The sequence below is a fragment of the Salmo salar genome, chromosome 06 (genome assembly GCF_965601325.2).
Source record: "Salmo salar chromosome 06, fSalSal1, whole genome shotgun sequence".
Taxonomy (NCBI): domain Eukaryota; kingdom Metazoa; phylum Chordata; class Actinopteri; order Salmoniformes; family Salmonidae; genus Salmo; species Salmo salar.
Genome location: NC_138296.1, coordinates 77,408,664 through 77,430,059, shown reverse-complemented (window position 1 = coordinate 77,430,059; position 21,396 = coordinate 77,408,664). Strand labels below are relative to the sequence as shown.

The following is a 21,396-nucleotide window of genomic DNA, read 5'->3' as shown; positions in this document are numbered from 1 at the left end:
CATTTGAGCTGGTGTGTGTGTACATTTGAGCTGGGTGTGTGTGTGTGTACATTTGAGCTGGTGTGTGTGTACATTTGAGCTGGTGTGTGTGTACATTTGAGCTGGGTGTGTGTGTGTACATTTGAGCTGGGTGTGTGTGTGTACATTTGAGCTGGTGTGTGTGTGTGTACATTTGAGCTGGTGTGTGTGTGTGTACATTTGAGCTGGTGTGTGTGTGTGTGTACATTTGAGCTGGTGTGTGTGTGTGTACATTTGAGCTGGTGTGTGTGTGTGTGTACATTTGAGCTGGTGTGTGTGTGTGTGTACATTTGAGCTGGTGTGTGTGTGTGTGTACATTTGAGCTGGTGTGGTGTGTGTGTGTACATTTGAGCTGGTGGTGTGTGTGTGTACATTTGAGCTGGTGTGTGTGTGTGTGTGTACATTTGAGCTGGTGTGTGTGTGTGTGTACGTTTGAGCTGGTGTGTGTGTGTGTGTGTGTACGTTTGAGCTGGTGTGTGTGTGTGTGTGTGTACGTTTGAGCTGGTGTGTGTGTGTGTACGTTTGAGCTGGTGTGTGTGTGTGTGTGTACGTTTGAGCTGGTGTGTGTGTGTGTGTGTAGGTTTGAGCTGGTGTGTGTGTGTGTGTGTACGTTTGAGCTGGTGTGTGTGTGTGTGTACATTTGAGCTGGTGTGTGTGTGTGTGTACGTTTGAGCTGGTGTGTGTGTGTGTGTACATTTGAGCTGGGTGTGTGTGTGGTGTGTGTGTGTACATTTGAGCTGGTGTGTGTGTGTGTGTGTGTGTACATTTGAGCTGGTGTGTGTGTGTACATTTGAGCTGGTGTGTGTGTGTGTGTGTACATTTGAGCTGGTGTGTGTGTGTGTGTGTGTCTGAGCTGTGTGTGTGTGTGTGTGTGTACGTTTGAGCTGGTGTGTGTGTGTGTACGTTTGAGCTGGTGTGTGTGTGTGTGTGTACGTTTGAGCTGGTGTGTGTGTGTGTGTGTACATTTGAGCTGGTGTGTGTGTGTGTGTGTACATTTGAGCTGGTGTGTGTGTGTGTGTACATTTGAGCTGGTGTGTGTGTGTGTGTGTGTACATTTGAGCTGGTGTGTGTGTGTGTGTGTACATTTGAGCTGGGTGTGTGTGTGTGTGTGTGTACATTTGAGCTGGTGTGTGTGTGTACATTTGAGCTGGTGTGTGTGTGTACATTTGAGCTGGTGTGTGTGTGTGTGTACATTTGAGCTGGTGTGTGTGTGGTGTGTGTGTACATTTGAGCTGGTGTGTGTGTGTGTGTGTACATTTGAGCTGGTGTGTGTGTACATTTGAGCTGGTGTGTGTGTGTACATTTGAGCTGGTGTGTGTGTACATTTGAGCTGGTGTGTGTGTACATTTGAGCTGGTGTGTGTGTACATTTGAGCTGGTGTGTGTGTGTACATTTGAGCTGGGGTGTGTGTGTACATTTGAGCTGGGTGTGTGTGTGTACATTTGAGCTGGGTGTGTGTGTACATTTGAGCTGGTGTGTGTGTACATTTGAGCTGGTGTGTGTGTGTGTGTGTACATTTGAGCTGGTGTGTGTGTACATTTGAGCTGGGGTGTGTGTGTGTGTACATTTGAGCTGGGTGTGTGTGTGTGTGTGTACATTTGAGCTGGTGTGTGTGTGTGTGTGTGTACATTTGAGCTGGTGTGTGTGTGTGTACATTTGAGCTGGTGTGTGTGTGTGTACATTTGAGCTGGTGTGTGTGTGTGTACATTTGAGCTGGTGTGTGTGTGTGTGTACATTTGAGCTGGTGTGTGTGTGTGTGTGTACATTTGAGCTGGTGTGTGTGTGGGTGTACATTTGAGCTGGTGTGTGTGTGTGTGTACATTTGAGCTGGTGTGTGTGTGTGTGTGTACATTTGAGCTGGTGTGTGTGTGTGTGTGTACATTTGAGCTGGTGTGTGTGTGGTGTGTACATTTGAGCTGGTGTGTGTGTGTGTGTGTACATTTGAGCTGGTGTGTGTGTGTACATTTGAGCTGGGTGTGTGTGTGTGTGTGTACATTTGAGCTGGTGTGTGTGTGTGTACATTTGAGCTGGGACTGTGTGTGTGTGTTTACATTTGAGCTGGGACTGTGTGTGTGTGTTTACATTTGAGCTCGGACTGTGTGTGTGTGTGTTTACATTTGAGCTGGGACTGTGTGTGTGTGTGTTTACATTTGAGCTGGGACTGTGTGTGTGTGTTTACATTTGAGCTGGGACTGTGTGTGTGTGTTTACATTTGAGCTGGGACTGTGTGTGTGTGTTTACATCTGAGCTGGGATTGTGCGTGTGTGTGTGTGTGTTTACATCTGAGCTGGGATGCGTGTGTGTGTGTGTGTTTACATCGGAGCTGGGATGTGTGTGTGTGTGTGTGTGTGTGTTCATCTGAGCTGGGACTGTGTGCGTGTGTTTACATCTGATCTGGGACTGTGTGTGTGTGTTACATCTGAGCTGGGATTGTGTGTGTGTGTGTGTGTGTTTACATCTGAGCTGGGATTGTGTGTGTGTGTGTGTGTGTTTACATCTGAGCTGGGATTGTGTGTGTGTGTGTGTGTTTACATCTGAGCTGGGATTGTGTGTGTGTGTGTTTACATCTGAGCTGGGATTGTGTGTGTGTGTGTGTGTGTGTGTGTGTGTGTGTGTTTACATCTGAGCTGGGATTGTGTGTGTGTTTACATCTGAGCTGGGATTGTGTGTGTGTTCACATCTGAGCTGGGATTGTGTGTGTGTTCACATCTGAGCTGGGATTGTGTGTGTTCACATCTGAGCTGGGATTGTGTGTGTTCACATCTGAGCTGGGATTGTGTGTGTGTGTGTGTTCACATCTGAGCTGGGATTGTGTGTGTGTGTGTGTGTTCACATCTGAGCTGGGATTGTGTGTGTTCACATCTGAGCTGGGATTGTGTGTGTTCACATCTGAGCTGGGATGTGTGTGTGTTCATCTGAGCTGGGATGTGTGTGTGTTCATCTGATCTGGGATGTGTGTGTGTTCATCTGATCTGGGTTATGTGTGTGTGTGTTCATCTGATCTGGGTTATATGTGTGTGTGTGTTCATCTGATCTGGGTTATGTGTGTGTGTGTGTGTTCATCTGATCTGGGTTATGTGTGTGTGTGTGTGTTCATCTGATCTGGGTTATGTGTGTGTGTGTGTGTTCATCTGATCTGGGTTATGTGTGTGTGTGTGTGTGTGTGTGTTCATCTGATCTGGGTTATGTGTGTGTGTTCATCTGATCTGGGTTATGTGTGTGTGTTCATCTGATCTGGGTTATGTGTGTGTGTGTGTGTGCTCATCTGATCTGGGTTATGTGTGTGTGTGTGTGTGCTCATCTGATCTGGGATTTGTGTGTGTGTGTGTGCTCATCTGATCTGGGATTTGTGTGTGTGTGTTCATCTGATCTGGGATTTGTGTGTGTGTGTTCATCTGATCTGGGATTTGTGTGTGTGTGTTCATCTGATCTGGGTTATGTGTGTGTGTGTGTGTGTTCATCTGATCTGGGTTATGTGTGTGTGTGTGTGTTCATCTGATCTGGGTTGTGTGTGTGTGTTCATCTGATCTGGGTTATGTGTGTGTGTGTGTGTGTGTGTGTTCATCTGATCTGGGTTATGTGTGTGTGTTCATCTGATCTGGGTTATGTGTGTGTGTGTGTGTTCATCTGATCTGGGATTTGTGTGTGTGTGTTCATCTGATCTGGGATTTGTGTGTGTGTGTTCATCTGATCTGGGATTTGTGTGTGTGTGTTCATCTGATCTGGGATTTGTGTGTGTGTGTTCATCTGATCTGGGATTTGTGTGTGTGTGTTCATCTGATCTGGGATTTGTGTGTGTGTGTTTACATCTGAGCTGGGATTGTGTGTGTGTGTTTACATCTGAGCTGGGATTGTGTGTGTGTGTTTACATCTGAGCTGGGATTGTGTGTGTGTGTTTACATCTGAGCTGGGATTGTGTGTGTGTGTTTACATTTGAGCTGGGATTGTGTGTGTTCATCTGAGCTGGGATTGTGTGTGTTTACATTTGAGCTGGGATTGTGTGTGTTCATCTGAGCTGGGATGTGTGTGCATCTGATAGGGTTGCACATTTTGGGGAATATTCCGAGGTGGAAACTGTCTGTGGCAATTAAGAGGGTTGCAATTCCATTGAGTTGGGGATAGTTTATCCAAAATATGCCACAAGATCTTGAATTGCCTTGTGTATCAAACAAAAAAGGTTCACTGTTATAAGGTAACTTTTTTTGATGAATTTAAGCAAAATTCCCGGGCTTAACTTCCCATGGAAAGGGAGCGAGGGGTCCGGGGGAGAGTGACAGCGGAGGTCCGGGGGAGAGTGACAGCGGAGGTCCGGGGGAGAGTGACAGCGGAGGTCCGGGGGAGAGTGACAGCGGAGGTCCGGGGGAGAGTGACAGCGGAGGTCCGGGGGAGAGTGACAGCGGAGGTCCGGGGGAGAGTGACAGCGGAGGTCCGGGGGAGAGTGACAGCGGAGGTCCGGGGGAGAGTGACAGCGGAGGTCCGGGGGGGAGAGGTGACAGCGGAGGTCCGGGGGGGAGTGACAGCGGAGGTCCGGGGGGGAGTGACAGCGGAGGGATCGGGGGGGGGAGTGACAGCGGAGGGATCGGGGGGGGGAGTGACAGCGGAGGGATCCGGGGGGGGGGGAGTGACAGCGGAGGGATCCGGGGGGGGAGTGACAGCAGAGGTCCGGGGGGGAGTGACAGCGGAGAAATTCTCTTCTCAGGTGTGTAGGTGTACCGTTCTCTGCTGCCTGTCATTAGTGATCACGTTCATGCATGCGTCGTTCACAGGGGTCACATCTCACACACACACACACACACACACACACACACACACACACACACACACACACACACACACAGACTATTGTTCACAGCTGTTCCATAGCCACTTTGCTGCACTCTGAGTCACTTAGATGATTGAATACACCTCTGTCACACACACACACACACACACATCACTCTGCACTCAAGCACTGTACTCAGCTAAAAACATGTTATATAGAAACTACATGGGCTACAGCCTTGTTACCCAGACTAATTTTCTTTCTTTGCACATTAAATACCAGTGGTTTATAATGAGTCTTGTGTGTTCATATTTGCCATTGTGGTGTTGCCGGAGACGGCCATGAAAGTAGTCCGTGGTTTGTAGCACAGTCTCTCATATTTGGGTTTGTTTTTTCGTTGCTAATCTAACAGTTTCTTGAGGCTTCCAGGAGTTTTATCGCTTCACTGCTGTAGAATATTTTCTCCCTTCTCTAAATAATCAATTGACTCTCTCCTTCCCCTCTCCCATCCCTCACCCCTTTATCTCCCCGCACCTCACCCATCTCTTCTCTCTCTCCTGCAGCATGTATCAGAGTTGTTAGCGGTGGTGCGTCTTCCCTTCATCCACCCGTCTTACCTGCTGAACGTTGTGGATAACGAGGACTTAATAAAGACGTCGGAGGCGTGTCGAGACCTGGTCAACGAGGCCAAGAGGTATCACATGTTACCTCACGCCAGACAGGAGATGCAGACTCCTAGGACACGACCACGGCTATCTGCAGGTAGGTGTACACAAACACACACACACACTTTAAATACTTTATTTGAATCCACAAATCGCATTGCAGTCGAAAGATTCTAATATTTCATAGGTTATGGATATATGGTTACAGAAAGCACCTTGTCCATACAGCCGTTTGACAGCTGACACGGAGCAGTACCTTGCTAGCTGCTTTGCATTTGTCCTCTGCAGGTCTGCAGTCTGAAGGCCACGTACTGTCAGTATGTAGATGGCCGAGACTTCCAAATATCAGCAATCAAAAGTTTGCACTGATAACCAATGCTGTTCAGGCATGACACGAAGGGCTGGTATTTCAGAAACTTGTCAGAAAAGGCCTGCTCTATGTAGGAGTCAAAAGAGCAGTCCACTTCCAAAATGAGCTTTTCCCTCTGGCCTCCCCCCACAACAATATTTGGTATTAGGGCTGGGCGATATGGCTAAAATATCATATCGCAATATTTTTCACATTTTTTATGGAATTTTGATTTTTAATTACGAAAGTTCTAAATGTGTTTTTACTATAAATCTTCGTACTTCAGGACTTTAAGCTTGGCATCACATATATGGTAAAGGATTTCAATGGGCTTTCTCTATTCGAATTGTTTTGTTGTTCAATCTAACTTCAATCCAAAATCATTTTAAGCATTTTCATATATTTATGCGTTTCCTGCACTTTTGTTGCAATGTCCAAACTGCCACGTAAGGCTGCACAATAGATATGGGCGAACATTCTAGGCCTAGTGTATTGGTGTTGCAATTATTGAAATAGAATGATTATTGTAGTTCAATAGTTTGAATATATTGGACAGCTTGAATATGTTTGACATGATGACAAATTAATAAGCCAGGGAGGAATCATTGTGACTGGTCAGGAACCAAAGTGTTTGTCATTTTTTCCAAGGGGATTTTACATGAGATGTTTTCTCATATAGCCAGCTATTTAGCTCTCTAGCTAACATATTCATGCATATTCTAGTCCCCTCTGATTTTAGAAGGTACCGTTGCATGAATAACATGCTAATGTAGGCCTACACCAGCACTGGTATTAGGCAGTATTAGCTGGCTACGTTTGCTCTGACTGATTTACATTTTGCTAGTTCACTAGCGATTAGCATTAGCTAAAATAAGGTTTTCCTCCCAGCCCTATTTGGTATACAAAAACATTAACATTAAACCAGCCTCCTCTGACAAGAGAATGCTTGTGAATATGCACTGATGGTTGTACTGTCTCTCACCATCTATCAGGTTGACGAAGCATTCATGTCCTGCTATGTATAAGTCCGTCTATGAACGGCAACCATTAGCAACATGTAAATCGGACTCGATTACATGCGACTCTCTCTCGCTCGCTCGCTCGCGCGCACACACACACACACACACACACACACACACACACACACACAAGCTGTCACATGCATGCCAGGACATGCAATGTAGAAGGAGCAATAAAGATAAACTGAAATTAAGGACATTTTACACAAATGAAATTCTTTGTTCGCATAAAAAATATGCATGTATTGGTTTCCCAAAACCAATCAAAGAGTTTGGGTTGTGTGTGAGCCAAGCACAGACCGTGTTACTATGACATCTTTGGATGGCTTACCATAAGTGTTTCTGGGCTGAGGAACTCGGGGTGCTTTTACAGTAGGCCCACCACATAAACATCTATTAGGGCATTCTAAACACCAACTGCTGTCCAGACATTTCTCTTATTCCAGCCAGCCAACTATTCACTTCACTTCCAACCATTCAGGCAGTCCCATTCAATTTGTTTACATCATTAAATCAGATATTTATGGCAATAAGTAGCCCTGGATGGACGAAAAGTAAATTGCTTTTGGTCGTTAGATTTTCCTGCCGTTCTGCCACGTCTCTCTCTGGTCCCTCAATGAAGAGCTGTCTAATTACTGTGTGTGTGTGTGTGTGTGTGTGTGTGTGTGTGTGTGTGTGTGTGTGTGTGTGTGTGTGTGTGTGTGTGTGTGTGTGTGTGTGGCCTGCGTGAAACTTATTAGAGCTTAACACCGACACAAGGAATAACACATTTTCTGCTTGGTGGAGTTAAGGTAATTGCTAAACAAATGTCACTTTGTGGTGTGGACAGTTTACAAGCCTGCCTTCTCCATTCTGCTCAAGGTGTGCACACTCATCGGTAAATGGAAAGTAAATGGTGGAAGTTTAATGGTTTGTGTTTAATTGCAGAGTGGTGTTAACTACTAGCCAATGAAAAGTAGTATTCGTCTGACTTTGTAAAAAAAAAAAACTCCCCCTCATCTGAGGTCAGAACTGTCTCCAAGAATGCCTCCCAAATGGTTCCCTTGTCCATACGTGCCCTGGTGAAAGTAGTGCACTATATAAGGAATGGGTTGCCATTCGGGAGCACAGCCCAGAACGTAGGGTTCTGGTCAGGCTTGGCCCCTGGTTAGTGTGTGATTGAGTATGGTGTTTGACTGGCCATCTGGTCATCTGTCTGACTGGGTCTGAGATGCACAGCAGGGCCCGGTCAGATGGACAGGGAGGCTGGGAGAGGCTGCCCTCGAGATAAAGGTCACTTACTCCTAATGGTGAGGAGTACATTTTGGTTTTTGTATAGCTGATTCAAATAACCAACTCACCATCAAGCTTTGATTATTTGAATCAGCTATGCAAAATCCAAAACATGCACCCAGGGAGGGGCCGCAGGACTGAGTTTAGAAAACCTGCTCTAGATAAAGATCTCTTACTGCTGATGGTGAACAGGAGGAAGAGATGGTGAATGGGAAAGATATGGAGGGGGAGAAGGAATTATTTTTTTATATAAGAATTGAGGGAAAGTGGTGTCGGAGCTTATGCACAGGCTGGTGTAAATGTGAGCACGTATAGACAGAGCACCACCTGAGCTGGTAAATGTGAGCACGTATAGACCGAGCACCACCTGAGCTGGTAAATGTGAGCACGTATAGACCGAGCACCACCTGAGCTGGTAAATGTGAGCACGTATAGACAGAGCACCACCTGAGCTGGTAAATGTGAGCACGTATAGACCGAGCACCACCTGAGCTGGTAAATGTGAGCACGTATAGACAGAGCACCACGGCTGAGCTGGTAAATGTGAGCACGTATAGACCGAGCACCACCTGAGCACGTATAGACCGAGCACCACCTGAGCACGTATAGACCGAGCACCACCTGAGCTGGTAAATGTGAGCACGTATAGACAGAGCACCACCTGAGCTGGTAAATGTGAGCACGTATAGACCGAGCACCACCTGAGCTGGTAAATGTGAGCACGTATAGACCGAGCACCACCTGAGCTGGTAAATGTGAGCACGTATAGACAGAGCACCACCTGAGCTGGTAAATGTGAGCACGTATAGACAGAGCACCACCTGAGCTGGTAAATGTGAGCACGTATAGACAGAGCACCACCTGAGCTGGTAAATGTGAGCACGTATAGACAGAGCACCACCTGAGCTGGGAAGATAAGTCTCAAGCCAGAAAAGAAAGAGAAACGGCGTGATGTCATCTATGAAACCCTTCTTGGTGTGCGCACTCAATCTGTGTGTGTCTGTCCGTAGACCTATCTCCCTGCCAGCTGTCTCTCATCCCCCTTTCCTCCTCCCCCTCTACTTCCCCTCTTTTACGTCACCTCCTGATCTTTTTTCCCCTTAATTTTCCTCTACCTCTTCCTCTTCAACCAATTCTTCAACCCCTTCCATCTCCTCCTCTTGTTCCTCTCTGGACCACATCAGGTCACGTAACTGTCTGATACACCTGCTAAAGAATCTTGATATAAACTCTGCTGTATAAGATGGCCTACCTAAGCCGCCTCTGCGTGCTTATGGGAATGTTTAGTACAGTGTTGACTCTCATAATGACCCACTCACACATCATTCAGGTGACTCGCCGCTGCTAATTGGAGACCGTATATGCGTGTTGTCTTTCATTAGGTATTCTGTGGAACTGAGGGATTACATTGTGAATTACATCAGAAGCTAGTGCTGTGCTGAAAGTGCATTGGGTGGATTGCATGACAAAAACACACACGTCAGGCCCCTTCCTCACAGCAATGTTCAATGTATCCCCAGTAAGGAAAGGCTATAGCCAAACGGTTAACTTAGCTCAGCCAAGTGTACTAACACAAATGAGCTGTAATGACAAACACTACACACCATAGTGCTTGGGCCAAGCTATATGCACATTATCTACACACGCCACAGTGATGCTCTACCACAAGCAGACATATATACAGGTTAGAGCAGGAGGGAGGTCTGAAATAAAATCTTACCTCTGTGACCATTTGCACTGATCAAGTTCACCTGCCGCAAGCCCAGCATCTACATAAGAAATGATGAAACAGACACAGCACCAGCGAGAGAGCCCACAAACTGCATAGCAGCAGGCCTGAAGTGGTCAAGCACAGACTTCTTTCACAGTTTAGACTCCTGTAGATCCAGTCATGGGTTTGAAGCCTTATGGTGTGTTTGGTTGGAGAGGCCAGCGGCTGCTTTGAACTGTAGTAGACCTCCAGGTGAGCCTGATGAATCAGTAGTCAAATAGTCAACATCTTCAAATGCACCAACACACTCAATTGGAAATGTAGCTAAAGGGTGAGTATAAACCAGGGATGGCCAACCCTCCACCTGGAAAGAGATTTAGTTAAAGGGTGAAAATAAACCAGGGATGGCCAACCCTCCACCTGGAAAAAGATTCAGCTGGCTGGTGTGTGTACGGACATATTTAATCGCTCCCTATCCCAGGCTGTTGTCCCCACATGCTTCAAGATGGCTACCACTGTTCCTGTACCCAAGAAGGCAAAGATAACGGAACTAAATAACTGCTGCCCCGTAGCACTGACTTCTGTCATCATGAAGTGCTTTGAGAGGCTAGTCAAGGATCATATCACCGCCACTTTACCGGCCACCCTAGACCCACTTCAGTTTGCATACAGCCCCAACAGGTCCACACACGACGCGATCGTCATCACACTGCCCTATCTAGAGGTCGACCGATTATGATTTTTCAACGCGATACCGATTATTGGAGGGCCAAAAAAAAGCCGATGCTGGTTAATCAGCTGATTTTTTTTTTTTAAACATTTTATTTATTTTTTAAGATTTTATATATATATATATATATATATATATACTGCTCAAAAAAATAAAGGGAACACTTAAACAACACAATGTAACTCCAAGTCACACTTCTGTGAAATCAAACTGTCCACTTAGGAAGCAACACTGATTGACAATAAATTTCACATGCTGTTGTGCAAATGGAATAGACAACAGGTGGAAATTATAGGCAATTAGCAAAACACCCCCAATAAAGAAGTGGTTCTGCAGGTGGGGACCACAGACCACTTCTCAGTTCCTATGCTTCCTGGCTGATGTTTTGGTCACTTTTGAATGCTGGCGGTGCTTTCACTCTAGTGGTAGCATGAGACGGAGTCTACAACCCACACAAGTGGCTCAGGTAGTGCAGCTCATCCCGGATGGCATATCAATGCGAGCTGTGACAAGAAGGTTTGCTCTGTCTGTCAGCGTAGTGTCCAGAGCATGGAGGCGCTACCAGGAGACAGGCCAGTACATCAGGAGACGTGGAGGAGGCCGTAGGAGGGCAACAACCCAGCAGTAGGACTGCTACCTCCGCCTTTGTGCAAGGAGGAGCAGGAGGAGCACTGCCAGAGCCCTGCAAAATGATCTCCAGCAGGCCACAAATGTGCATGTGTCTGCTCAAACGGTCAGAAACAGACTCCATGAGGGTGGTATGAGGGCCCGACGTCCACAGGTGGGGGTTGTGCTTACAGCCCAACACCGTGCAGGACGTTTGGCATTTGCCAGAGAACACCAAGAGTGGCAAATTCGCCACTGGCGCCCTGTGCTCTTCACAGATGAAAGCAGGTTCACACTGAGCACATGTGACAGACGTGACAGAGTCTGGAGACGCCGTGGAGAACGTTCTGCTGCCTGCAACATCCTCCAGCATGACCGGTTTGGCGGTGGGTTAGTCATGGTGTGGGGTGGCATTTCTTTGGGGGGGCCGCACAGCCCTCCATGTGCTCGCCAGAGGTAGCCTGACTTCCATTAAGTACCGAGGTGAGATCCTCAGACCCCTTGTGAGACCATATGCTGGTGCGGTTGGCCCTGGGTTCCTCCTAATGCTAGACCTCATTTGGCTGGAGTGTGTCAGCAGTTCCTGCAAGAGGAAGGCATTGATGCTATGGACTGGCCCGCCTGTTCCCCAGACCTGAATCCAATTGAGCACATCTGGGACATCATGTCTCGCTCCATCCACCAACGCCACATTGCACCACAGACTGTCCAGGAGTTGGTGGATGCTTTAGTCCAGGTCTGGGAGGAGATCCCTCAGGAGACCATCTGCCACCTCATCAGGAGCATGCCCAGGCATTGTAGGCAGGTCATACAGGCACATGGAGGCCACACACACTACTGAGCCTCATTTTGACTTGTTTTAAGGACATTACATCAAAGTTGGATCAGCCTGTAGTGTGGTTTTCCACTTTAATTTTGAGTGCGACTCCAAATCCAGACCTCCATGGGTTGATAAATTGGATTTCCATTGATTATTTTTGTGTGATTTTGTTGTCAGCACATTCAACTATGTGAAGAAAAAAGTATTTAATAAGATAATTTCTTTCATTCAGATCTAGGATGTGTTGTTTAAGTGTTCCCTTCATTTTGTTGAGCAGTATATTTTTTATTTAATTTATTTATTTGTAATAATGACAATACTGAATGAACACTTATTTTAACTTAATATAATATATACATAAAATCAATTTGGCCTCCAATTAATAATGAAACATGTTCAATTTGGTTTAAATAATGCAAAAACAAAGTGTTGGAGAAGAAAGTAAAAGTGCAATATGTGCCATGTAAGAAAGCTAACCTTTAAGTGCCTTGCTCAGAACATGAGAACATATGAAAGCTGGTGGTTCCTTTTAACCTCTTGGGGCTAGGTGGGACGCTAGCGTGCCACCCGTGGTGCACTCCATCAACAGCAGGTGCATTTCAAGAGCGGCAAATTTGAATCCAAATAAATGTCAAAATTCAAATTTTTCAAAAATACAACTATTTTACACCATTTGAAAGATAAACATCTCCTTAATCTAACCACGTTTTACGATTTCAAAAAGGTTTTACGGCGAAAGCATAAATTTAGAGTATGTTAGGACAGTACATTTACAAGAGTTGTGTGTAATGTTTTGTCAAGTCAAAGACAGGGTCACCAAAACCATAAAACCAGCTAAAATGATGCACTAACCTTTTACAATCTCCAGCAGATGACACTCCTAGGACATTATGTTAGACAATGCATGCATTTTTAGTTCTATCAAGTTCATATTTATATCCAAAAACAGCGTTTTACTATGGCATTGATGTTGAGGAAATCGTTTCCCTCCAATAACCGGCAGTCAAGTCAGCGTCACAAATTAAATAATTAAAATTAGAAAACATTGGTAAAATATTATTGTCATTTAAAGAATTATAGATTTACATCTCTTGAACTCAATCAACTTGCCAGATTTAAAAATAACCTTACTGGGAAATCACACTTTGCAATAATCTGAGCACTGCGCCCAGAAAAATACGCGTTGCGATACAGACTAGATGTCATGTTGGGGAGATCTAAAATCGAAAATACTATGTAAATAATCCATTACCTTTGATTCTCTTCATCAGATGTCACTTCCAGGTATCACAGGTCCATAACGAATGTAGTTTTGTTCAAAAAAGCTCATCATTTATGTCCAAAAATCTCCGTCTCGTTAGCACATGATGTAAGCCAGCCGGACTTCTCGTCATGAACGAGGGGAAAAAATATATTTCCGTTCGTTCAAACATGTCAAACGTTGTATAGCATAAATCATTAGGGCCTTTTTTAACCAGAACATGAATAATATTCAAGGTGGACGAATGCATACTCTTTTATAACGTATTGGAACGAGGGTACCCAACATGAACTGGCGCGCCAGGTGTCTAATGGGACATCATCGTTCCATGGCTCTTGTTCGGTCAGATCTCCCTCCAGAAGACTCAAAACACTTTGTAAAGGCTGGTGACATCTAGTGGAAGCAATAGGAAGTGCTACTATGATTATTATTTGACCATGCTGGTCATTTATGAACATCTTGGCCATGTGCTGTTAACCTGTTGGGTCTAGGGGGCAGCATTTGCACATCTGGATAAAAAAAATGTACCCGATTTAATCTGGTTACTAATCCTACCCAGTAACTAGAATATGCATATACTTATTATATATGGATAGAAAACACTCTAAAGTTTCTAAAACTGTTTGAATGGTGTCTGTGAGTATAACAGAACTCATTTGGCAGGCAAAACCCTGAGACATTTTCTGACAGGAAGTGGATACCTGATGTGTTGTATTACCTTTAAACCTATCCCATTGAAAAACACAGGGGCTGAGGAATATTTTGGCACTTCCTATTGCTTCCACTAGATGTCACCAGCCTTTACAAAGTGTTTTGAGTCTTCTGGAGGGAGATCTGACCGAACAAGAGCCATGGAACGATGATGTCCCATTAGACACCTGGCGCGCGAGTTCATGTTGGGTACCCTCGTTCCAATACGTTATAAAAGAGTATGCATTCGTCCACCTTGAATATTATTCATGTTCTGGTTAAAAAAGGCCCTAATGATTTATGCTATACAACGTTTGACATGTTTGAACGAACGTAAATATATTTTTTCCCCTCGTTCATGACGAGAAGTCCGGCTGGCTTAGATCATGTGCTAACAAGACGGAGATTTTTGGACATAAATGATGAGCTTTTTTGAACAAAACTACATTCGTTATGGACCTGTGATACCTGGAAGTGACATCTGATGAAGAGAATCAAAGGTAATGGATTATTTACATAGTATTTTCGATTTTAGATCTTCCCAACATGACGTCTAGTCTGTATCGCAACGCGTATTTTTCTGGGCGCAGTGCTCAGATTATTGCAAAGTGTGATTTCCCAGTAAGGTTATTTTTAAATCTGGCAAGTTGATTGCGTTCAAGAGATGTAAATCTATAATTCTATAAATGACAATAATATTTTACCAATGTTTTCTAATTTTAATTATTTAATTTGTGACGCTGACTTGACTGCCGGTTATTGGAGGGAAACGATTTCCTCAACATCAATGCCATAGTAAAACGCTGTTTTTGGATATAAATATGAACTTGATAGAACTAAAAATGCATGCATTGTCTAACATAATGTCCTAGGAGTGTCATCTGATGGAGATTGTAAAAGGTTAGTGCATCATTTTAGCTGGTTTTATGGTTTTGGTTACCCTGTCTTCGAATTGACAAAACATTACACACAACTCTTGTAAATGTACTGTCCTAACATATAAATTTATGCTTTCGCCGTAAAACCTTTTTGAAATCGTAAAACGTGGTTAGATTAAGGAGATGTTTATCTTTCAAAGGGTGTAAAATAGTTGTATGTTTGAAAAATTTGAATTTTGACATTTATTTGGATTCAAATTTGCCGCTCTTGAAATGCACCTGCTGTTGATGGAGTGCACCACGGGTGCCACGCTAGCGTCCCACCTAGCCCCAAGAGGTTAAAATCTCCACCAGGCACAGCCAGAAGAAGACTGGCCACCCCTCATAGCCTGGTTACTCTCTAGGTTTTGGCCTTTCTAGGGAGTTTTTTCTAGCCACCGTGCTTCTGCATTGCTTGCTGTTTGGGGTTTTAGGCTGGGTTTCTGTACAGCACGCTAGCGTCCCACCTAGCCCATAGAGGTTAATCATAGGACCTACTGAAGAGATGTGTCTTCAGTAAAGACTTAAAGGTTGAGACTGAGTCTTCGTCTCTCACATGGGTAGGCAGACTATTCCATAAAAATGGAGCTCTATAGGAGAAAGCCCTGCCTCCAGCTGTTTGCTTAGAAATTCTAGGAACAATTAGGAGGCCCGCGTCTTGTGACCGTAGTGTACTTGTAGGTATGTACGGCAGGACCAAATCGGAAAGATAGGTAGGAGCAAGCCCATTTAATGATTTGTAGGTTAGCAGTAAAACCTTGAAATCAGCCCTTGCCTTAACAGGAAGCCAGTGTAGGCAGGCTAGCACTGGAGTAATATGATCAATTTTTGGGGTTCTAGTCAGGATTCTAGCAGCCGTATTTAGCACTAACTGAAGTATATTTAGTGCTTTATCCGGGTAGCCGGAAAGTAGAGCATTGCAGTAGTCCAACCTAGAAGTAACAAAGGCATGGATTAATTTTTCTGCATCATTTTTGGACAAAGTTCCTGATTTTTGCAATGTTACGTAGATGGAAAAAAGCTGTCCTTGAAACAGTCTTGATATGTTCTTCAAAAGAGAGATCAGGGTCCAAAGTAACGCCGAGGTCCTTCAGTTTTATTTTAGTCGACTGTACAACCATCCAGATTAATTGTCAGATTCAACAGAAGATCTCTTTGTTTCTTGGGACCTAGAACAAGCATCTCTGTTTTGTCTGAGTTTAAAAGTAGAAAGTTTGCAGCCATCCACTTCCTTATGTCTGAGACACAGGCTTCTAGCGAGGGCAATTTTGGGGCTTCACCATGTTTCATTGAAATGTACAGCTGTGTGTCATCCGCATAGCAGTGAAATTTAACATTATGTTTCAAATGACATCCCCAAGAGGTAAAATATATAGTGAAAACAATAGTGGTCCTAAAACGGAACCTTGAGGAATACCGAAATGTACAGTTGATTTGTCAGAGGACAAACCATTCACAGAGACAAACAAATCTTTCCGACAGTTAAGATCTAAACCAGGCCAGAACTTGTCCATGTAGACCAATTTGGGTTTCCAATCTCTCCAAAAGAATGTGGTGATCGATGGTATCAAAAGCAGCACTAAGATCTAGGAGCACGAGGACAGATGCAGAGCCTCAGTCTGACGTCATTAAAAGGTCATTTACCACCTTCACAAGTGCAGTCTCAGTGCTATGATGGGGTCTAAAACCAGACTGAAGCGTTTCGTATACATTGTTTGTCTTCAGGAAGGCTATGAGTTGCTGCGCAATAGCTTTTTCTAAAATTTTTGAGAGGAATGGAAGATTCGATATAGGCCGATCAGTTTTTTAAATAATTTCTGGGTCAAGATTTGGCTTTTTCAAGAGAGGCTTTATTACTGCCACTTTTAGTGAGTTTGGTACACATCCGTTGGATAGAGAGACGTTTATTATGTTCAACATAGAAGGGCCAAGCACAGAAAGCAGCTCTTTCAGTAGTTTAGTTGGAATAGGGTCCAGTATGCAGCTTGAAGGTTTAGTGGCCATGATTATTTTCATCATTGTGTCGAGATATAGTAGTAAAACACTTTAGTGTCTCCCTTGATCCAAGGTCCTGGCAGGGTTGTGCAAACTCAGGACAACGGACCTTTGGAGGAATACGCAGATTTAAAGAGGAGTCCGTAATTTGCTTTCTAATGATCATGATCTTTTCCTCAAAGAAGTTCATGTATTCATTACTGCTGAGGTGAGAGCCATCCTCTCTTGGGGAATGCTGCTTTTTAGTTGGCTTTGCAACAGTATCAAAAATAAATTTCGGATTGTTCTTATTTTCCTCAATTAAGTTGGAAAAATAGGATGATTGAGCAGCAGTGAGGGCTCTTCGATACTGCACGGTACTGTCTTTCCAAGCTAGTCGGAAGACTTCCAGTTTGGTGTGGCACCATTTCCGTTCCAATTTTCTGGAAGTTTGCTTCAGCGCTCGTGTATTTTCTGTATACCAGGGAGCTAGTTTCTTATGACAAATGTTTTTTGTTTTTAGGGGTACAACTGCATCTAGGGTGTTGCGCAAGGTTAAATTGAGTTCCTCGGTTAGGTGGTTAACTGATTTTTGTCCTCTGACGTACTTGGGCAGGCAGAGGGAGTCTGGAAGGAGATCAAGGAATCTTTGGGTTGTCTGAGAATTTATAGCACGACTTTTAATGCTTCTTGGTTGGGGTCTGAGCAGATTATTTTGTTGCGATTGCAAACGTAATAAAATGGTGGTCCAATAGTCCATGATTATGAGGAAAAACAATAAGATCCACAACATTTATTCCATGGGACAAAACTAGGTCCAGAGTATGACTGTGGCAGTGAGTAGGTCCAGAGACATGTTGGACAAAACCCACTGAGTCGATGATGGCTCCGAAAGCCTTTTGGAGTGGGTTTGTGGACTTTTCCATGTGAATATTAAAGTCACCAAAAATTAGAATATTATCTGCGATGACTACAAGGTCCGATAGGAATTCAGTGAACTCTGTGAGAAACGCTGCATATGTCCCAGGAGGCCTGTAAACAGTAGCTATAAAAAGTGATTGAGTAGGCTGCATAGATTTCATGACTAGAATCTCAAAAGACGAAAACGTCGTTTTCTTTTTGGTAAATGGAAATTTGCTATCGTAAATAGCAGAGCTAATGGTGAGAGGCTTCGGCGTCTCAGACCCCATAACGGGAGGAACAGAGACCAGAGATGTCTCGGCCTCTGACTCCGACTCGCTTAATGGGGAGAACCGGTTGAAAGTTTCTGTCGGCTGAATAAGTGACACAGCAGTGGAGAAGAGGCGCACAACAGCGCCTCTTCAATCTCAGGAGGCTGAAGAAATGTGGCTTCTCACCCAAAACCCTGACAAACTTTTACAGATGCACTATCGAGAGCATCCTGTCGGGCTGTAACACACTCTGGTACGGCAACTGCACTGCCTTCAACCGCAAGGCTCTCCAGAGGGTGGTGCAGTCTGCACAACGCATCACCGGGGGCAAACTACCTGCCCTCCATGACACCTACAGCACCCGATGTCACAGGAAGGCCAAAAAGATCATCAAGGACAACAATCACCCGAACCATTGCCTGTTCGCACCACTATCATCCAGAAGGTCGAGGTCAGTACAGGTACATCAAATCTGGGACCGAGAGACTGAAAAACAGCTATCTCAAGGCCATCAGACTGCTAAACAGCAATCACTCACTCAGAGGCTACTGCCTACATTGAGGCCCAATCACTGGACACTTTAATAAATGGATCACAAGTCACTTTAAACAATGCCAATTTAAATAATGCCACTTTAATAATGTTTACATGTCTTACATTACTCATCACATGTGTATATACAGTATTTTATACCATCTATCGCACCTTGCCTATGCCGCTCGGCCATTGCTCATCCATATACTTATGTACATATTCTCATTCACCCCTTTAGATTTGTGTGTATTAGGTAGTTGTTGGGGAATTGTTAGATTACTTGTTAGATATTACTGAACTTTTGGAACTAGAAGCACAAGCATTTCGCTACACTCGCGTTAACATCTGCTGTCCATGTGTATGTGATCAATAACATTTGATTTAAATATAAACCAGGGATGGCCAACCCTCCACCTGGAAAGAGATTTAGCTAAAGGGTGAGTATAAACCAGGGATGGCCAACCCTCCACCTGGAAAGAGATCTAGCTAAAGGATGAATATAAACTAGGGATGGCCAACCCTCCACCTGGAAAGAGATCTAGCTAAAGGATGAATATAAACTAGGGATGGCCAACCCTCCACCTGGAAAGAGATTTAGCTAAAGGGTGAGTATAAACCAGGGATGGCCAACCCTCCACCTGGAAAGAGATCTAGCTAAAGGATGAATATAAACTAGGGATGGCCAACCCTCCACCTGGAAAGAGATCTAGCTAAAGGGTGAGTATAAACCAGGGATGGCCAACCCTCCACCTGGAAAGAGATCTAGCTAAAGGATGAATATAAACTAGGGATGGCCAACCCTCCACCTGGAAAGAGATTTAGCTAAAGGATGAATATAAACCAGGGATGGCCAACCCTCCACCTGGAAAGCTAATGTGTCTGCAGGCTTTTTATCAGCTGCTCATCAGGGCCTTGGTTATGAGGTGTTAGAGCAGGGCTGCAGCAAAGCCTGCAGACCCAGTAGCTCTCCAGGAGGAGGGTCATCTTAAAACAGTAATAGTCAAAAAGTAGAAATGCACTCAGTGGAGAGAGTAGCCTGCAGGTCCAGAGTAGTGGAGATATTGAGAAGACTGTATAAAGGCTGAAACACATGTAAGTCCTACATTTAGAATGGTGACATCTTATTCAGACCTCTGGTCCACCTTGGCCCTTTGGGGAAGAGACATGAGGCACCTCTGAGACAGAAATGAGAACTACACAAGAGCACAGAGAAGATCATAAGATCATATGCTATTCGATCTGTCTATCGCCTTTCGTCTGAAGCACAGGCCTAATTCACACAGTCTTGACTAGAGCCCTGTTTCAGCCAATATAATTTATTTCTCATTTATTTTTTTGTCACCACCTCCACTCCAGCCATTCGCTTGGGAGATGGTACTTGAAACGTGTGATTTTGGATGGCAATTATAGGGTTTGTTATTTTGGGTATTTGTGACTCACGACCTGGATTCGTTCTTATGTAGCAACATTTGAATTTCAGTTTTTTATGTTGGATAAAAGTAGAGACTCAGAGCTACAAAATGGTATATCATACACTGCATTTTAGGAAACAATGGGAAAGTAAATCTGCTTTGAAAGTTGATCAACTTGTAAACTCCCTTTTGGGAAAACCGTCTTTCAATGTTTTGGTACTACTATTGGAGAGCCCCTCTTTGTCTACACCCATTCAGCATTGTTCACACCCTCTTAAGCCTTAGCTCCACCCATCTCTTTAAGGGTTGATCCAACCGTTATGTACTAACTAGCCAGCTTCCATACATCTGAGAGCTTCTATCTGTGGTTTCGCGTTCAGAGCGCACACTGGACGCTCTGTCCAATAAGTAGGGTTGTTCCGAAATCTCTGACCTCACAACACAGTCAAGCACCCAAGCTAGCTGGCTAACATTGGCTAGCTACTTCCAGACACATAATGAGAGAACACCCCACTCTGACCATTTTACTCCCCCTAGCAGAGCTGATTAGTTTTTTTTAAATATTATCCAGAGCGTTGGTGACTAACTGTGCTGCTGGCAACAATTGAATTACGCTTTGTTACCGACGTTTACTGACACCGGACATATTCAACGGATGTTGAGCATTCAAAAATGCATCACTTATTCTGTGCTCTGGCACACTAAGACAAGGTTTTTAAGAAATGTAGCTAGATAGCAAGCTAGGCAAACAATGAATCCCAGTGCATGATGTAACGTTAGTTAGCAACCCAGCCAGCTAATTTAGCTAGCTAACAGTACACTTTAACTTGAAATAAAAATACTTTGTTAAAATATGAGTGCAGTCTTTTAAGACATGTAGCTAGCTAGCTAAACAATGGACCATAATCACAACTCATGACGTCACTACCTTGCATGAATCTGCAGGTAGCTACCCCACCCGGTTCTATGGCTATAACTAGTCAAGCAAATGTCTGAGAGCTACTAAGAATAAGATCATACATGTAACGTTAGCTAGCGACCCAGCCAGCTAACGTTAGCTAGCTAACAGTACACTTGAAATGAAACCACTTTCTGTCAAAATTAGAAATGTGTAATATCTGAAAATCTTACCAGTATATATCATGGTTGGATGCGTCTCCTGTCTGATGCTATGCATGGTTGCCTTAGTTTGATGATGTAATCCCCATCTCCTTAGCTATCGTACTCAAATTACACTGATTTCAAAACTCGGTCCTCCAGAAAGTGGAGAGCATATACCCAACTTTAGCTAGCGAGCCAGCTAGCTAACATTAGCTAGCTAACAGTACACTTTAACCTCGCTGGGAAATGTGGGACGCTAGCGTCCCACCCTGCTAACAGCCAGTGAAATAGCAGGCTGCCAAATTCAAAACAACAAAAATCTCATAATTAAAATTCCTCAAACATACAAGTATTATACACCATTTTAAAGATGAACTTCTCAT

The 21,396-nt window shown here is 44.2% G+C and overlaps 1 protein-coding gene across 3 annotated transcripts in view; it reads left to right on the top strand.

The window, feature by feature from the left end:
* LOC106608047 (kelch-like protein 29) overlaps positions 1–21,396 on the top strand; it is a 418,259-nt gene that overhangs the window by 349,589 nt on the left and 47,274 nt on the right. For all 3 annotated transcript variants that reach the window (XM_082976980.1, XM_082976981.1, XM_082976982.1), the window contains one exon: positions 5,344–5,542. In XM_082976980.1, coding sequence (XP_082833106.1) covers positions 5,344–5,542 — 199 coding nt within the window. The remainder of the gene's footprint in view (positions 1–5,343; positions 5,543–21,396) is intronic.